At 37.8% G+C, this 18,756-nt stretch overlaps 1 protein-coding gene across 6 annotated transcripts in view; it reads right to left on the reverse strand.

The window, feature by feature from the left end:
* Positions 1–18,756, reverse strand: part of LOC125707050 (1-phosphatidylinositol 4,5-bisphosphate phosphodiesterase beta-1) — a 63,978-nt gene that overhangs the window by 36,202 nt on the left and 9,020 nt on the right. For all 6 annotated transcript variants that reach the window (XR_007382168.1, XM_048973926.1, XM_048973930.1 and 3 more), the window contains exon 3: positions 12,189–12,257. Coding sequence is in view for 3 of the 6 variants with exons in the window: in XM_048973926.1 (XP_048829883.1) it covers positions 12,189–12,257 (69 nt within the window). In the remaining 3 variants the exon portion in view is untranslated. The remainder of the gene's footprint in view (positions 1–12,188; positions 12,258–18,756) is intronic.

Genomic DNA, 18,756 nt, shown 5'->3' on the forward strand with positions numbered 1-18,756 from the left:
ACTCTGAAAGAAATTATCAGGCTGCATCCTTGAGCTGCATGCATTTCCTCCATTAACTTTCCACATATCTTCTAAAATATTTTGGGTGTTGGGGTATGAATTTTGAAATAAATGGTGCATTGTTTAAGCAGTTTTATAGCCTTGAGCTTTGTGGAGATTTTTTTCTGCTTGTATGTCATTAATTTTGAATAGTACTTGAGTGAAAATATGTAGCAATCAATTGTCTAAATGAGAATGGAAGACTTAGGTAAAACCATCAAACAGAAATGTATCTTTGCTCCTTCCAGGACCGTACTAGTATGTATCTACCAAAAATGTAAATTAATTCATGATAACAGCCTGTATTTTTTCCTTCATTCCTTGACCCCAAGGATCATCAAGTCTGTTAAGCTGCACTTTCCTGGTGAGTACCATGTGTTTAGTGATAATTTCATAATCAGCACAGATAGGGGAATCACAGCGAACACACTCCAAATGTCAAGATGCATTTCGATGAAAAACAGGTTGAAGACAAACCTGACAATAGTGAAATTGTTTTTTCTTTATCTTTCACATGCATGGGGCAGCTTGCAGCAGACCAACATATTATCACGAGACACAGGAAGGAAGGGAAGATGGAACTCCACTAAATGTGTGATATACCTGCGGCAATATTTTGTACAAATACTTCTCTTGAAAAAATAGACCACCCAAAATGACATTTTTTTTCTCAAACCATTTAATAAAGTATTTTTTACAGTCAGCTAACTTTTGTGAAACACAAAAACTGAACCTATGAATGGAAAAAAAACATCTGAATAATATTTATACTAATAATTCTATTATATATTATTTTTAAAAAATCATGTTACTGTAGCAGTAGCACTGTATCTACAGCCAGTCTGATGGCAGGGAGCTTTGAGACATGTTTAAAAAGATCTGAAATGGATTTTAATAGCATGGATTGGGTTTGTCTTGGATCAAGTGATCCAGACTTTATGACAACATCCTTAGTGACTTATTTCTAAACTTGGTCCATTTAAATTGTAAAATGTAAGCCATTAATTTTCCTGAGGGTGACAAGCTTGTCATATGTGTACAAAAAGTGTACAAACATTGCCCTACCATAATGTACGATATACAAAACATTTGAGGCTTGCAAAAACTAATGGGGAAGCTGTAGTATATTTAAAGGCACATCAATTTCAGGCGAGGTTTGTAGACAGAGAGACGGGCGTTAAATTAAACACCACTGCATTACCGGAGCTGAGGTTCCCACTGCAATGAATGCCTAAATGCTTCGAAGAAGTGTCTCTTCCTAATTGCACAGCACTGCAATGGAACAGTCAGCCTCATACAATGACCCGGCAGCCCACAATTCAGAATCCTTACGGCCGCTTACACATGAACACTGAGCACCAGCACGCCGCAGAAGGGAGAAATGTCCTCCTACGGATCCAAGTTTGCAAAGAACAGTGACAACCAACAAGAGGGGACAGGCATACAGCCAATGATGTAATTTAATGAACATTTTCAAAAACGTTTCTTTCCATATGTTTTAGACACTGCCACTAACATCTTCTTTTCATTACATGATCATTTTGCAATATTTATTATTTAAGATCCTGCTGAAAGAAAAAAAGTCTGTTTTCTTTCTTTACGGACATTATAATGATTATGATTATGATTTTAATGACACTATGAAAATCGTTTAACATGTCTGACATCCTGATCAGTGTCACTAAACATACAGTGGCGATTAGCTCAAATGTGCCTGACTGATTTATCAAATACTATCTTCGAGAGTCATTAACTGAAATAACAGCAGACTGTTTGTCTATTTCATAAAAAAACTATATGTACATAATTCAAGTGCAGCCTAAAATGCATTAGGAAAAGAAGGCTAAGGAAAACCCAAAAGACACAAAAATATGGTTGATCTAAAGATACAGTTCTATAGGCTAAGTGTGGCTGTATGCTAATCTAGAAATGTCATGTATTTATGTCATTCAGCTTATTATTTGTGTCAGTCAAATGCAGCCAGTGAGTGTTAGCTCGGTCATCCGCACTGCCCACTCCCCGAAAGCATGACATAAATAACTCCATATCCTCATTTGCCTATGGCTCCGGGGACAACAGAGACCCAATAACAAATTAAAGCGCACGGTTTGTTCTTCCCCCAGTTATGGGTACATTTCCCAAACCGTGAGCATCGATGGGTTGATAAGTGCACTCGGGACCATGAGTGGTCGAACTCGAGAGCGGTGGCGGTGAAGCTCTTCAGCTCGGAAGGCTGACAGGGGTCTCTATCGGTACAATTCTGCCAGAAATACCGCCGTGTTTGTTGTGGCAAATAGTGAGGCAGGAGCAACATGCCTCCCCTGTTATTTTGATGCTGCGTAACAGATTTACTATTACATTACAGTGATATCACATGACTAATCAGTAGTGAAGGGTTAAATATATTCGCAAAAACCAATTGCAAATTTTTAATGATTATCATGTATGTTGTTCCCAAGTTTCGGAGAATGAGTGACTAGATTCCGGGGATCTCCAATTCCTGGAGAGCTACTGTCCGGTAGGTTTTCTATCGTACCAGGCTTCTGATGAGCCACTCCTGTTGCCAGGTAAATACCAGGAACAGGTGTGGCTCATCGAAAGCCTGGTAGAAATTTGGGGTGAATATATGTTAAATGTATTTCTCAGTGGTGGGTATACGCTGTGTACCTGCATATACCAACCACAGCGTCTCTGTTAGCAACAAAAGCTTTGGTCAAACCTTTTTTTCCTTGTTCTGTTGGGTTTAATTTTTCATGCATGCCCTGATTACATGGCAGGGACAATTATTGACTCTCGACATACTGTGACACCTGCTAATGAGAGTCCACTTCACTCCTTGTACGTGTACAATAGGAGGAGGCTTGCGTATGAAAATGCTAGACATGGCGTAGGATTTTAATAAACAAACGTTCACAGATGCCACGTTTGAAGAATCGTATTGATTCACCACAGCAAACCAAACAGCCAAAAGTAATTTTTGGGCCCCAGACCAGGGTGACTCATTTGGAAAAAAAAAATAATTAATTAAAAAATTAAATGAAACTAGGCATGTGAGAATAACGGCAAGGTCTGTTAACCTGGGTCTCTGGGGAACTAGCAGGTGTTACTCATGACTAGACATGGTGTCCACCTACCTTTTATTATTAACAGGAAGTGGCAGCTGGGTGGGGCCTTATCGGGCCAATCAAGCTCAAGTATGGCTTATTGGCACATATTTAATGATTTGAGAAAAGCAGTGACCTGTTTATTTGTTTGCGGTTACATATAATGCCCTGTTTTCTAACCAGGCCGTCCACTGCATCATGGGATTGGAGCCAAACCCTCCACCACCCTGAACCGGATAATCAGTACGAAATATATATCAATAGATGGCTACTTCGGTGCTACATTATTTTTAAGAGTTATTGCATATGCATATTTTTTTCCTTTCTAATCAACTAATAAAGGCTTAAACTGAGCCCCACGTTCAACACGCCAGGCCACTCCGCAGATTTTCGCATCCCAGTGCGTCACGAAGGCCTCCCACACAAGCTCGTGGTTAAAAATAGAACGCGGAGCCAGGGTACTTGTCAGTTAGGTAGCAGAAGCACCTAAGTAAAGTCTACATTGCTTTAGCAAATATATCTCCCAGCATACTGCAGTGATACTGTTTAGATGGCACTCAGTGTGGGACAGTCTTAATGGTGACACCATGGAACAATCCAGTAAATCATCTGCTTGGCAGTGGGGAAATCGACGTTACTTCAGATCTTCTAGGACGTGCTTAGTACGAATGTATTATTGCTGTGATCAGTTTAATGCATTTGTATTGTAGCTAGAGGATGACAGCAACGTGAAACAGCAAAGTATGAGAATGTCGGACTTATTGCAAATGCCATGGAAACTGAGATGGTGTGTAATACTCCTGAACGAAAGTGAAATCATCATTATGATTATTAAGATTCTGCCCCCCCCACCCACCCCCCCAGTAGTGTACATAGTGCATCTCCATCCATTTTAATTAAAATCATCAGACCCCGTTAAAGGCTTTGCCCCCCCCTTTTCATAAATCTGATGCTAAAATATTGATTTATTTATTGTTTTAGCATTTAGAGCATTTATGCAGCTCGGCAGAGGGTAGTTTCATACTGCGAAAAGGCAGGCAAAGTTATATATGCCACTTTATGGTACAGTATGACTGAAGAATCACTACATTCATGAACGGTATTGAAAAAGTGTTTCCAAAGTGAAATGACACTAAAACAATAAAGACAAACGAAACAATCGAATGAATCTTGCATCTGGGATTGTTTAAGGTTTACATGAAGTAATGTAAAAAAAAAAACAAGTATGTTTATTACTGCAACACGTGACTAATGCAACGGCTGGCTTGCATCTCTGTTGTGATTCTCGAGGTGATTACGCTTAATAAATAGAGAAATGAAAAAGCAAATTGGATTTTAAATTATGTGTACATGTGTACTCATTACAATGCTCTAGTGCACTGACTATGATGCCATTGGCCATCATAATTATGATTTAATTTGTCAAGGAGAGAATATCAACCCTCTGGATTGTCTCTAAAAATGTTATCCCAGTTGTTGTTTTATACCCCAAGAAATCTAATGAAAACGCACAGCAGAATGCATAATTCAGAATATTTTTCCATTTATTTCTCTAATGCGGCTGATGGGCATATAAGGTTACCTGTTCTGGTTTTAAAACACCCAGCCCTGTGCTGGATAAGTAAACAGAAGATATATATTTTTTTAATTGAAAAATAACTGCTGTTTGTATTTACAATGTACTCAAATTTTAACAGATTAAAGATCGAAGGTACAAATTAGCAAGCAAATAAATAAAAATAAATGTCACTGTTGCATGTGATGAGTGTGGTATATGCGTTTGTATGCGGGTATAAACAAAAAAACGTTTTTTGCACATAATTTCACACGAAACATAAAAACACAATAAAAAAAGTAAACAATCATTTTGGCAGGGGCTCAATAATAATTGAAGCTGATTCCGTGTGGTCCATTAATTCAAGGTCCACTTCATTGCAGCCATAAATGGGCAGCTGGGCCCCACAGTCGACATCGTCAGGGCCCTGATGTAGAGCCTTCCCACTCAGAGACACTGCACCCACCCCATTCAGCACGTGCTAAGAATAGATTGTTTGTACATTCCTACCTGATGATACAAGTACTTAGTAATATTTTCCAAAATTACGCCTAAGGACTGGTGACTGAAACCGATTTATTAAATAGACCTTGTGGTGCTAGACAGACCGTCCACCAAGCAGGGCTACTGTGGGTTTGTGTAAATTAATCTTCCGCTGTCATTTCCCGTGTTAAAGTGGGCGAGTTGGCTGACTGATCGAAATCACCTTGCATATCAAGGAGAAACAACATTGACAAAAGGTCAGATTTGAGCACAACAACCGTGCCCCTTGGATTTCAGCCAAAATGACAATTGGCTGAATTTAGTAAAAGTGCACTCTAAAGGAAGAATAATGCATGAAACATAAACATAGCTCATAATAATTAGGTTCTAGCTTATTAAAAACTAGATTCTATGGAGGTATCTCATTTTAAACTTCCAAATGATTATACCTCACAAACAGAATGTGTGTCAACTCATCTGCTCTTAAAATATTTATCGGTAAATATTCTCATCGTGCAAAAAAGCACCAATGCCTAAAGCTCTTCATCTGTCCAAAACAGAGAAAGGGATTGTGGGAAAGGAAATCAGGACTTGGAACCATCCATAGGGCTGATGTCATCACAGGATCTGGTTTGTCCAAGCTGACACTGTGCAATAACATGATTATATTCCTTGAAGCTGTGTTTAGTGAACTATTTCTACATTTTTCTGACATTATATATGTATAATTTTATGTATAAATATATATTTTTTTTTTTGCCGAAAGGATAAAGCAAAGCAGAATTTGGCCCTGCTTGTTCTTGGATGGCTAAGCTCCAGGGAGTACCAGATTGCTGGAAGTAGTATTAGTGGGTCAGTGGGGCGCACGCGTCCCCCCGGACTTGGCGGAAACTAAAAAGCTGAAAAGCTGGAGGAGCTGATGTGGGATGCTCTATTTCCTGAGTGAAACATGAAACCCACATCCCAGCTGAATAGTTATTTGCAGAGGAACATTGACTTTCAGCACTGCATGATCTGAGCTACTTTTTTGCTGGTAGAACACCCCCCCCCCCCCCCCCCACAATATACTGTATACTGTATGTATCATTTTCTTTTTTTTTCCCCTGAAATCTATATCAGCATGATGGTGCAAAAGATATAAGGAAAAATACATATATTTCACAAAAAAAATAAACATTTATATATAGAGATGGAAATAAAAAATTCTACAGTATTTTCAAATCATGGACATTGCATTTATTCTCAAACAACATATGCACTTTGTGTATACTTTCCAATCAACAGAATTTGGGAGGAAATGAAACCTTCTATTCCGAATCGGATTTGTCGTCAGAATACTGATGGAATTCTCAGTAGAGCGATGAAATGTATATCAGCTAAAAGAAATTTTGGTCCACGATGCAAATGGCTCATTCAGATTAGTCCATCAAGTCTAATAAAATACGAGCCGGCCTTTTAATATAGCCACATCCTCCCTTAATCTCGGGCAGGAGGGTGATAGTAATAGTCCTGACATGTGAAGGAAAGTGGAAAAAAAAACAGCCACTCACACAGAGGGCTGGCAAAATCCATCCAAATTCACACAGGCTGCATCCCGGAAGCTGGGCAGCATGACTCAGAGACACTGAGGGTAAAGCCAAAATTCTGCATGAATATCATCAGTCATCTACATGCACTTAGTGATGATTCTTTTACTGTCTATTTCCCGAGTTCACAGGAGTTTCTGCAAAGAGGCGGTAGCGACACATCTCCGAATCGAGCCTCATCCTGGAAAACGTTTACAAACGCTCACACCTGCATTCCTCCCATTGCACACCATTGCTCCCAGCCCCCACCCCCCAGTCACCACCAGCTTGTGTTCTTGACAACGGGAGGAGGATTTAGCGCCCCCTAGCTACTCCCACGGGAGATAAGAATCTTATCTATAAATTCTTTTCATGCAAGATACATTTCCATGACAGAATTGAAGTTACATTCTGTATTTTTAGCCATTTTCTGCTTTTTTAGGGTTGCTTTCATTTCCAGAGTGTACTGTGGTTGAATAGTATCCTTTATTCAGCCATTTATTTTTGTTCTGGGAACTCAAAGATGACAACCTTATTCTTTATGTCTGTTCTTATATGTTCTATGTCCAATCCTATGTATTCTATAAATAATGATAAAAGATAGCAATGTATCATTACAGACAACAAACAAACATAGATGTGTATTACTTTTCGGGCACTACCAAATAAATTAGGAGCCAAACCCTGCAGGCCTTCTAGACGTCAAGGTACAGGTGTTTAATTTGATTTTTGAAAGAGAAATATTATGTCGATTTGAACATGGAACGAGCAGCAAGGTTTCACAGCTGAATTTCAAGTTTCAAGTGGACTTATTTCCCTCCAAAGCAAAGACCCAGAGGCTGAAGGGAAATTCTAAACCGAGGTCTCTAGTGTGAGGAGATTGATTATGCCAAGTTAACGGATAATTAAATTCAACCACGTAGTTGGCTGTGAATGTTTGGAGAAAACAATCTAGGGAAAGTTGTTTGTGAATTAAAGTAAATGTCAATATTTCCGTCGTGTTTAATGTTTTTTGCCACATGTTTAATTTTTGATTTTTGCAGTAGGCAATATGTATTTGTGGATTATGTTGTTTTGATAAAGCCTTTTACTGAGTAGGAATTACATTTTTAAAGCATGGTTTGCATAATCTTATCCTCTTTTTTTCTTATCTTTCTTTATCTTAATATTCTGAAAGCAGGTTGACAGAGGCAGCCACACTACTACCGCAAATATAACCAAAAATGCATGACATATTAGCAAAAGATAAAGGACTAAACAAGGGTTAAGATGTTTACTTTTTCTCAACAACAAACATCTGGCATATTTGGAAACCATGGTTAATACAGGCAGTCTGCGCTCAGAATAAACACTGTAGGGTGGCGGCCAAAGAAATGCATTTCACAAATAACGAGCTGACAGTTTTTTTTTTTTAATTCCATTCTTGAAATCAAATATTTATTTGGAAAAAACTGAGAATGGATGCCAAACTTGGCAGCACGGGGTACATATTGTCTTGCTTTCAGCTGAGCTTCATCCGATAATGTGCGACAATGACCATTACTGGCAAGCACTCAAACGGCATTTATTCTCAAACATTAAATCCACGTCCATTTCTTTAAACCAAGACATCATCCGTATTATTTACGATATGGCAGTCTAATGGACGACGGTGCTTCATTTTAATCTGCTTCTAAGGGTCATCAGCTGGGAATTTGTCTTCTCGAACCTTAGTCCTGATCTGCCAGTGATATTACCTCCCTGTCATGCAATTTCCACTGAGAAGATGACTTGGGACAGAATTATATCAGCGAAAAGTTAAATGTTTGTTGAAAATATACTGACCAATGCAAAGCTGTTTATTTTTTTATGAGGTAACTATACAAAGTTTCCCATCATGCAGTTGGCTTGCCCTTGTGAGGGCCTGGAACCAATCAGAGGCAGTATAGAGCACATGGCCGAGGGACACAGGATAAATATATAATAATGATAATAATAATAATACTGTAATACATCATCAATAACATGATAATCTGACATGTATTTGGACTTTATCCTGTTGCAGATACAGTAATATAGACCCATGGTAACTAACAATGGCTGAAGTCTCAGGAATTTCTATATCCCACCACCATAAATTGTATTGATCAGAATGGATGTATGTTGTTACAGCTTCCCTTTATGTTCATCTGTTAAAGTGGCAGGACAGGGATCATCCCTTATCGGTGGCGTTCAAAATATGCTGAGCTTATTATCCAGACTGTGTACAGAGACACACACTAATAAAATACATGAAAATTGAAACTGAGCTGAAGACAGAATTTCATCAAACCTGGGTGCTACAGTCTCACGTTATTCTTCTTCCCAGATCTTGCGAATGTCCCTAAGATTTTATACGCTTACTGGAAATCAAGTAGCAGTAGAGTAAATTGCATGCTACAGTCACGAGCGGGGATATATTTAGCCAAGGTTCAATTAAATTGAAAGCCGCGGGAGAATGAAAGCAGGAAGACCGGAAAACACAAACTTCCACACCTGTCTCTTTCTGACCAAGAGCTTGCGGTGCCTTGAACTGTCCAGGGTGTTTGAAAGCTGTTGCTAGGATACCAATCATGGATTTTTCTGTGGAGCGGCAGAAGATTTTTCCTTCCTAATACACAGTTAACTGACAAAAACCATTAAGTTGCAATGATAAAGGAGAGCAACCAGTATTAAATGGTGCTGCTGGCATTAACAGAATAAGGTATTTCAGCAATGAAAGCCAATAGATAAAGTGCTTGCAACGGATATAAAAGAACGTGGATTTGCTAAGGTGTACAAAAATTGTGGATTTGCATCATCAGTGACTTGAAGTATGTTTAATACATTTCAAAAACGCAAATGATGTTTATGTAGAACTCCTAAGAGAAGATCTGTCACTTCTGATGTTCTCTGAATCTACAGAACTTCTGGGATTTGAAGGTGTCTGTAAGGGTACTTTCTGGTCTTTTCCCATTTTATGCCTTAAAGGTTCTGTGAAATTTGAGAACTTCAGGGATTTGAAGGTGTCTGTAAGGGTACTTTACGGTCTTCTCCCCATTTATGTCTTAAAGGTTCTGTGAAACTAGAGAACTTCAGGGATTTGAAAGTGTCTCTATAGGTACTTTCTGGTACCTGCCCCACTGCTGTCTTAGAGGTTCTGTGAAACTAGAGAACTTCAGGGATTTGAAGGTGTCTGTAAGGGTACTTTCCGGTGTCTTTCCTATTTCTGTCATATTTTATTTCTGGGATCTGTCGCCTTTCTGTTTCTGCGTTCAGGAAGGCGTTTCTCTCTGAGTGGCTCTCAGATGCCCCCTCATACCTGCCTCCCCACACGGTTGTTGCTGGAGTCAAGCCACACCGTTTAGCGTAGCAGAAAGGGCGAGCCGCAACATGGTACCAGCAACCGGCCGCAATAACAATAGCCACCCCGCGATGGTGAACAGCCCCACGCAGGTTGACTATGTTATGGTAAAATGGTATTTATATTGGAAAGTGTCAAGTGAGCTACTATGATTACAAAGAAGCACAACAATCTAATGGCAAAAGCACAGCAGATCAGCCAAACGAATGCTGAACTGAATGTTCTCTCTTGAAGAGGAACACAATTATTCACATCTATTCCATGCACTGTTTATCATCAGCTATTTAGCTAAGCTCTATTGTTGACATGGAGTCCGATGTCAATAATTGTCACAGAAGTTCAAGAGACTGGCATAAAAAAAATGCTATTATACAGTACATTTATATGTGAAAATGACCAAAAATTTTATGCATGGAGAGGAGGTGTGGGTGTTCAAACACAAGTGGGTTTACAAATGTGTCAGGATATGTCCTGCAGCTAGCTGAAACCAGCATACTATAATGCATTTATGATCACAGTGATAAGTAAAACCATATAGCATGATGAAAGGTTAAGTGTTAAACCTACCCACGGGACTGGAAAAAAAATATTGATGTCTATATTCCTTCTAATTTGAAGAAGAAAATCACTATAAAATAAAACAGGGCTTACTTCAACAAGCCATATTCACAAATCCCATAAAAAGCTTGGTTATATTTTTAAAAATAGACTTTGAAATCTTGAAAGTGTTTTTTTTCTCTTGCCTTCAAGATCTCAGAACATTTTAGAATATTCCTCAACCTTTTCCCTTATCTATACTAATTACATGTCTTACGTTTTTGTTTAGTAAAGCAAAATTTCCGATTTAGCTTTCCATCCGCACTACTGCGGACCTTTTTTTCCCGAAGTGGAGAAAAAGTAACCTGTCCGTAAATGCATTAGAGTAGACGCTCAAAAAACGTAAGCATTTTGTCACGCCTACATCAGTGACTTCCGATAGGTTCGTACTTAGCTCGTGACGCTTTCCTGATTAGCATTCTTCATTTCGATGTCTCCTTTCCTAATTAGTTATCCTTCAGGGGAATTAATGCTTTTCCTTTATTTTCATGGAACTAAGCCATATGTGAACATGTAGGGTACACAGGACTTTCGTTACCTGCCATATTATGTTTTCCTTACTTGGATGTAGCTAAAAAATTTTTTTGTGTACATTGTACTGTATGCTGTTTACAACTATTGTGGAGCTCAAAACAAGACTGTACCTAGCTTATGATGAAGAAATCCAGCCATCGAACATGAGAGTGCACTGAAACTGAGGGGGAGAGAGTGAGATGTGTAGTGACTAAATTTTTGGATCCCTGTGTTGTTGCTGTGATGATCCCTTTTACAGTATGTACTGCTTTGTGTTTGTGACACTACAGTACTGTGATATTTCACTTTGCTAAATACTGTAAAATACAGTGCATGCATTTACTTTAAAAACATGGTTGTGGTGAGATTAATCAACTGTTAAGCATTTTTAAAAATGTAACTTTACAACTAATCAAAGTCAAAATAAATGATTCCTAATACTGTATATACCTCGGATTGTAAAACAATTTGGTTGGACAAACAAAACATCAAAATGACACATTGTGTTCCAGCTACAACAAACAAAATACAAAGTGTAACACTTCTAAAAATATATTATAAAAAGCTTTGGTTAAATGTGCAAATGTAAAATGTCATAAATACATACATTGGCAACCACAGTTATATACAATACACATAATTACATAAATGCGAAAGCTAATTATTTTTGTAGTCGCAAGCTATGTCATTTGCCGATCACACACAGTAGTGTGAACGCAGAAGTTTTTTTCAACGCTACTGATAACGGTAGTATGAACGCAGATCTTTTCTTTCGGAAACTCCCGTAGAAACTAGTGCGGACGTAGCCTTAGTCTCAAGTCTCAGTTTATTATTGGCCTCACTTTTTTTATTTATATATATTTTACATACTATGTTATTGCCTAGTGGCAATTTTAAGAGGAAAACGAGATTGAAACAAAATAAGTTTTTAAAATATAGGGCTAAAAAAATTTAACAAGAATTTCACTTACCTTTGGAGGTTTAGTGCACTTCCCACTTCTTGCATCTTTGATATAGGTGATATCCAAAATCTCAGTTTCCTGAAAGCAACGTGAATGAAAAAGATTAATGTCAAATTATGCAACATCAGCACATGCGACTCACTATACAAGCAGTGACCAATGGCAGACATGCATTTCATGAAGGATGGAATGCACAAGCAATAAAGCTGAAACAGATATTTAATTATCTCAGTAAATAAGAGACAGGAAATACTGGTATCACCAATATTTTATACGGGTCTGAGAGTAAAATAAAAGTTTTTCATTCGTTATCAAACCAAGGCCACGCAATTTAAAGCTGGGATAAACAGAAGCAACTGTCAAAATCATTTTCCTCCATCAAAGTCAGTTCATGAGGACTGGTAGACATATAAACACAGAATATTTAAGCTACCCTTATACATATATGTGACTATGTACAGTATGTATATAAATGCAAACACATACACCTGTACGTATCCCACTCAGAAGATGGTGTCAGCAAGGACCAACTAACGCATAGGTTACAACCTGGGTTAATTCAGTAACACCTGAGTGACCATGTTAATGTCCGCAAAGGACCCCCAAATAAGTTATTCCACCCCCAAGTACCAGGTAGGGGCTGCCTTGTATTGGGCACCAGTCCATCGCATTACACACACACACACACACACATGCTCATGCGCATTTGTATTCATATCTTTGTGTGGACCGTCCATTCATTTCTATGGGGAAAAACCCTGATCTCAACAATGAAATCCTTAACCCCTACCCAGCCCTAAGCTTCCCCATAAGTAATCAAACAAAATACAAGACTTTTGACATTTTTTGGTTCTTGATTGAAGTCACAGATTTTGATAAAAATGAGGTTCACCTTCTGGGGACTGAAATACTGGTGCCCCACAACATCAAAATGCCACCATGCCACCCCCAGCATTTCATAAGGCCCTTTAGAAGGATAGCAAGAGGAGCCCAGAGAACTCAAAGGAAATGTGTACGATCTAGCAGTGTAATTCCAATCTGAGACCTTGGAACCCATATAATTATGGCAGAACAACGTTTGAAATTATGATTTTATGCTTTGTTTGTTTTTATTTTTCAACAGAAGTTGTTATTTGTATTTTGGTGGAATATAATGTGAAAGCTGCAGAGCTGTATTTCACTCAGACAAGCTAGAACTAAGAATATTACCAAATGTATCAAAAGAGGTTGACAATCAGCTCTAGTATTTTATAGTTATCATTGTTTATGCGCATGTTGCTGTCACTCATTATGGCAAAGAAATTGTAACATGGCTAATTTAACAAACATCTATCATAATAAGAGCCAAGTTGTTTCAGCTCAGGCGAAGTTATTTACCAGCTGCAGTGTTACAATTAATCACAGAGCTGACATTTTACCTGCTGTATGTCTGGCAATTTTGTTGATGTCCTAAAACATCACAGAAGCATCAAAACATGAGCAGTCAGGAAACAGTGTTTTCGTACAGAAAGACGGAGAAGAATATCAATAAGTTTGCTTATTTTTTTGGACAGTCCTCCTTGAAATTATGTGGATGTCACTTAGTCTTTGTTCAATGCCTTAAACTATAACAAGATTCAGTCTTCAAAAACCACAAGCATTTCACACTTTACCTTAATTATCGTCTCATTCACACACAAAAACACCAGGTGAGGTGAATTACAGCTCAAATAATTAGTTCAATAAAGCTGTCTAAGACGTGAAGTAGGGTGACACCAGGCAAAATGTGACACTTTCTAGGACACCTGGTCCCCGATCTATGTCAATTCAGACTGAGTAGAAAATAGAAAGCTCATAAATTTGGTGCTTTTTTTGGTCTGAATTAAACTGGACATTGAAGCAGTTGCTGTGGTAACCGAAACATTATTTTCCGTTTTCAAGATGTAGTAAATGTCAGGGTCAGCTCCTATTGTTCCACTCTGTGTCCCTTCCCTGTTTGGCCAGCAGGAGGTGCTGGTCATCCCGTCCCTTGTGTTATCAGTCTTTGTGTTTTCCCCTGCTCCCTGTTGAACCCCTCTGTTACATGTTCGAGTCCCACCCCCTCTATTTTTGTAATTTGTTCCCTAGTGTTTCATGAGGTTTTCTGCTTCCTGTCTGGTGATTTTTGTATTCAGTTTTGGTTTCTTGTTTTGAGCCTTAGTTATGTTTTATCGGTTTTGTTACTCCCAGTGTTAGATTCAGTTTTTCCCTGTTTCTTGGTTAGTTCGTAGTTTTGCTTTGAGTTCATTAGTTTCACCTGTGACCTGTTTTCCCAACCCTTGTTAATCTCACCTGCGGTTAAAATTCATGACAGGTCTAAAATCCATACTAGTGTGTGTAATGTCAGGGATAAGTTACAAATCTGCAATACAGAGCTGGTGATTAATGTCAAGCTCAACAGTATGGGATTATTGGGTGCCAGAATACTGACATGAATAAACTAAACACTCCATACTACTGTATACTTTTCAATACCTAGAGTGATTTCTTAGAGATCTACAAGCTTATATGACAAACTTTTTCTTTTTTTATTGCAGTGTTTCGCAGTGTAGGAGGCCAGCATTTACTGCAATATATAAGTGTTCCCTGTGAGCTCCATGTAGTTTGTACAAATGCAAGATGGATATAAACACAGAATAAATGGATTAAAAGGTTCCCAGCTTCTGTAATTTTCTTCCCTAAGTGCCTGCATACTCATTGTGTTTGTGTGTGTGTGTGTGTGTGTGTGGGCTTGTAGATATTACTGTACATTGTCTAGACAAAGTGTCCCCAGAATGTGATATAAAGCTGTAACTTTTTACCTTATTTTAATTTTTTATTTTTCGGAAAAACGTAATTGAAAAAAAAATATGACAGCAATCAGAAATCTAAAATAGTCAAAAGTCTTGTATTGGTACCACCTTACTTGACTGGGCACAAATAGTATTAGTACTACTATCAGTATTAGTAGTATGCTATTAGATATCAATTAACCACAAACTAAGTCTTAGCTACATACTGATCTCATATTAATTAATCATTAATGAATAGTGCTGTATCTTTTAGCTCAAGTAGCAACTATATTTGTTACTATGTCTGTTCATTCTGTAAACCTTTGTGAACTACAGAAGGAACAAGCGATGAATAACACAAGTTAAATACTGATCTCATATTTGGTCATCATTAATGAATCATAATGCAAATTTTATCCCAAGCAAATACTATATTTGTAACTACATCTGTTAATTAAACTACTGAAGGAACAAGTAATGAATACCACAAGTGAAGTACTGATGTCATGTTTGTTCATCATTAATGAATCTTGATGCATATTTTAGCTCAAATAGTGGATATATTTGTTCATGATTTGTACTTCAGCAGTAATTGAGTTACTATGCAATTGTACCCCGTCGAGTGAAGTGTTACTCTTGTATTTTGTTTGGTTGCTTATAGTTATGGTTTGGGCTGGGTGGGGGTTAAGGTTATCATAGTTAGCATTAGCATTTTTCTCATAGAAATGAATGACTGGTCCCCATAAAGGTATGTTTACCCGACTGTGTGTGTGTGTGTGGCAGATGCTGGTTACGAGAATTATTATAATGCATAAAAAGAAAACACAACCTAGTTAAATCTTGGAATTTTTATTTTTTCCTAAATATAATTGACAACATATTGTACAAACAAAGATCTGTCCATTTCTCATTTGTTCATCATTGTAATTGTGTTTTACAGCCTTTAGGCTACACATTGTGCACAGCCTGCCAAGGCTCTGAGATTACCAAACCCCAAATTGCCAAATTGGCTTGATAAAACAATACTGAATTTCTAAAACACAAACATCTAAATATCTCATAAAATCTTTCTGTACAAGTAAAAAAATCAATACTAACAACAAAAAAGTTTTGATTGGAAATTGTCGATTATTTTTATTATTTTTTACCAAACATCAAAGTGAATGGTAGCAATTATTGTAAGGAGAAGCTGACAAATGGTGGCATGTTACTGATGTGGCTGAGACTATTTGCCATACCGGGCATCCAGAGATGTACCACTAATGGGTCAGTTCACATCAATGCCACCCCAGTGGGCCCCAATTTAAGGAAATGCAGAGGAGACCCCTGCTGTGATCCACAGAGGATTTCCTTAAGCAGTCAACTGATCTCCTGCAACATCTCTGACACAGTGTCCCGCGTCCCTCTTGCAAAAAGGTGAGAGAAGGATTCTTGTGAGACTACGGCTTGCAAAGGTTTCCAGTTGCTAACCTTTTTGCTGTAACAAGCAATCCTAAACTAACCTGGGACAGCTGTGATAACTCTAGCCGTCAGTTGTCAAAGTTAAAGGTTACAGCTATAACAGTACAACAGAAGAAAAATACACAATACTGTCTATAGATAATTCTTCAACATGCCACAACATATTCTGTACAACATTATTCAGTATTAGTTATTAATAAAGTAATACTATTGATAAGGGATGCTTCATGCGTAACCTAAGTCACAGCAATACCTTTCAAGTACTTTGCACAGACATTAAAATGGAAGGTGAACACCAGCTTATTATAGGAAAACAAACCTGCAATGAAGTGTCTCAACACTGACATAGGCAGGCATGTGTCAAATAAGAGAATGTATGCATTGGTTAGTGAGAGCGAATTCTGTATTACTTTAAGCCTATTAAACGCATGTTTCTGCACTCACTGAAACATGACCCATAGAAGTGCTTAGATTCTCTAACTTATAAAGTTTATAATTCAGCCCAGGGCCACTGCGATAATGCAGAACGAGAGGAAGGGAAGCACGTTTTTATCTATATATCATTTATATAAATATAAATAATATAAAATTTTCAATAACTTATAATCAGGCACGTTAGCACATTGGGTAACATGTTCCCTCGAGTCTCTGGCATGGCTCCATGTGTGTGGAGTTTGCAGGGTCTCCCCATGTCGTCGTAGGGTTTCCTCCAGGTACTCTGGTTTCTGCCCACAGTCCAAAAACATGCTGAGGTTAACTGGAGTTACCAAATTACCCGTAGATGTGATGGTGTATGAATGGTGTGTGATTGTATCCTGCACCCCATCCCACATTGTTCCCTGCTTTGTGCCCATAGCAGAACTGTTGTTAGGCTGCCGGAACTAGCTGTGCGGTTACACAATAATAAATACCCATGAGACATCTCTGGATCAATAAAAAAAATAGTATTTACCAAGGCTGTGGTATAATTAAAAATATGGCATGTTTCTCTTGGAAAAAATACAACAATGAAATGGTTCATAATTAATTAGATAAGCACAGAAGACTGCCCTTCAGATACTGTAGATCGTCTGATGCAAATGAAATACTGTGTCAGTTATTGACTTTGTTGATGATGAAATGATGAAATTTTGATGTAAAACAAAATCCCCTTTAAAAGACCTAATAGCAGCTCATGGTGAAATCAAAGCATTCCTTTGAAAAACTGAAGAGCGGCGCATGTAATATATGAGCAATAACCACATCTTCCAGGCATCAGATGCTAATCCAAAAGCATTCACTGATCATCCATCTATCTTTATGCATGATCACATGTCAAATCGTAATTTGACCATTTACAATAGAAGTTCTAAAACTTATATTATTAACTTATAAGATACTATTACATATCTTGTTTCTAGAAAAATGCTGCACGATAATCAATATGGATGCTACACAATAAACCACCCAAACTACTTTCAACTTCACTGAACAGCAGAAGTAACATTAGTAGGTTACACTTCTAATATTATTCTGCATGTAAGCATTATTTGTATAACATACACTGTATATGTATAAATATGTATTTGCATCTTTGTTATCTATCTTTGAGCACATATAAATAAGTAAATAAACAATCAGAGTCATTATTCCACTATTATGGTGCTCATTGAACCCCTTTATTTATTAATGTTTTTATCATTTTAGCCATAAATGTTTATTTTTAAACTGTGGCAGCCTAGCATAGACCCTTCATGCAGAAGGATTTCATGATTTGTTTTTTAATAATCTACGTATCATATTTGACACTTTAACATATTGCCAAATAATATACGATTAACGGATTAACGGATGCTTGAACTGAGTTACGGAAACTGGAACACGTAGGGTGTTAACAAGTCTGGTTCATTGTTTCACACTATACACTGTTATGCTGTTATGTTTCTCCTGATAAAGACAATCACCTGGATTTAAAAGACAAACATTAGAATTCACCGACGCTACAGCAGCAAGTCCTTCAGTAGCACCATGGCAACAGGCAAAAGGGGTGATGTGATTTTAAGGCAGCCAACCGATGCTCCACAAATCAGCCTGTGGAGGCCATAGCCAATGACAAAAGACCGGAATCAGCTAAAGGCTCAGACAAACTTTCCTGAATAAAGGCTGAAGTCTTTTTAAAGAGTGAACGCACAACCAATGCATAATGCCATACAACTCAACCCCTGTGGTTTTTTAAATAGAAAATGAACAAAAACAATTAAGAAAGACCGTTAACTAAAATGACAACCTTTCACATTAATAAACAACTGCCTGCTTGAAAGTTTTATCCATATATTTAAGTACAATAT

Source organism: Brienomyrus brachyistius, chromosome 14 (genome assembly GCF_023856365.1).
Source record: "Brienomyrus brachyistius isolate T26 chromosome 14, BBRACH_0.4, whole genome shotgun sequence".
NCBI lineage: Eukaryota > Metazoa > Chordata > Actinopteri > Osteoglossiformes > Mormyridae > Brienomyrus > Brienomyrus brachyistius.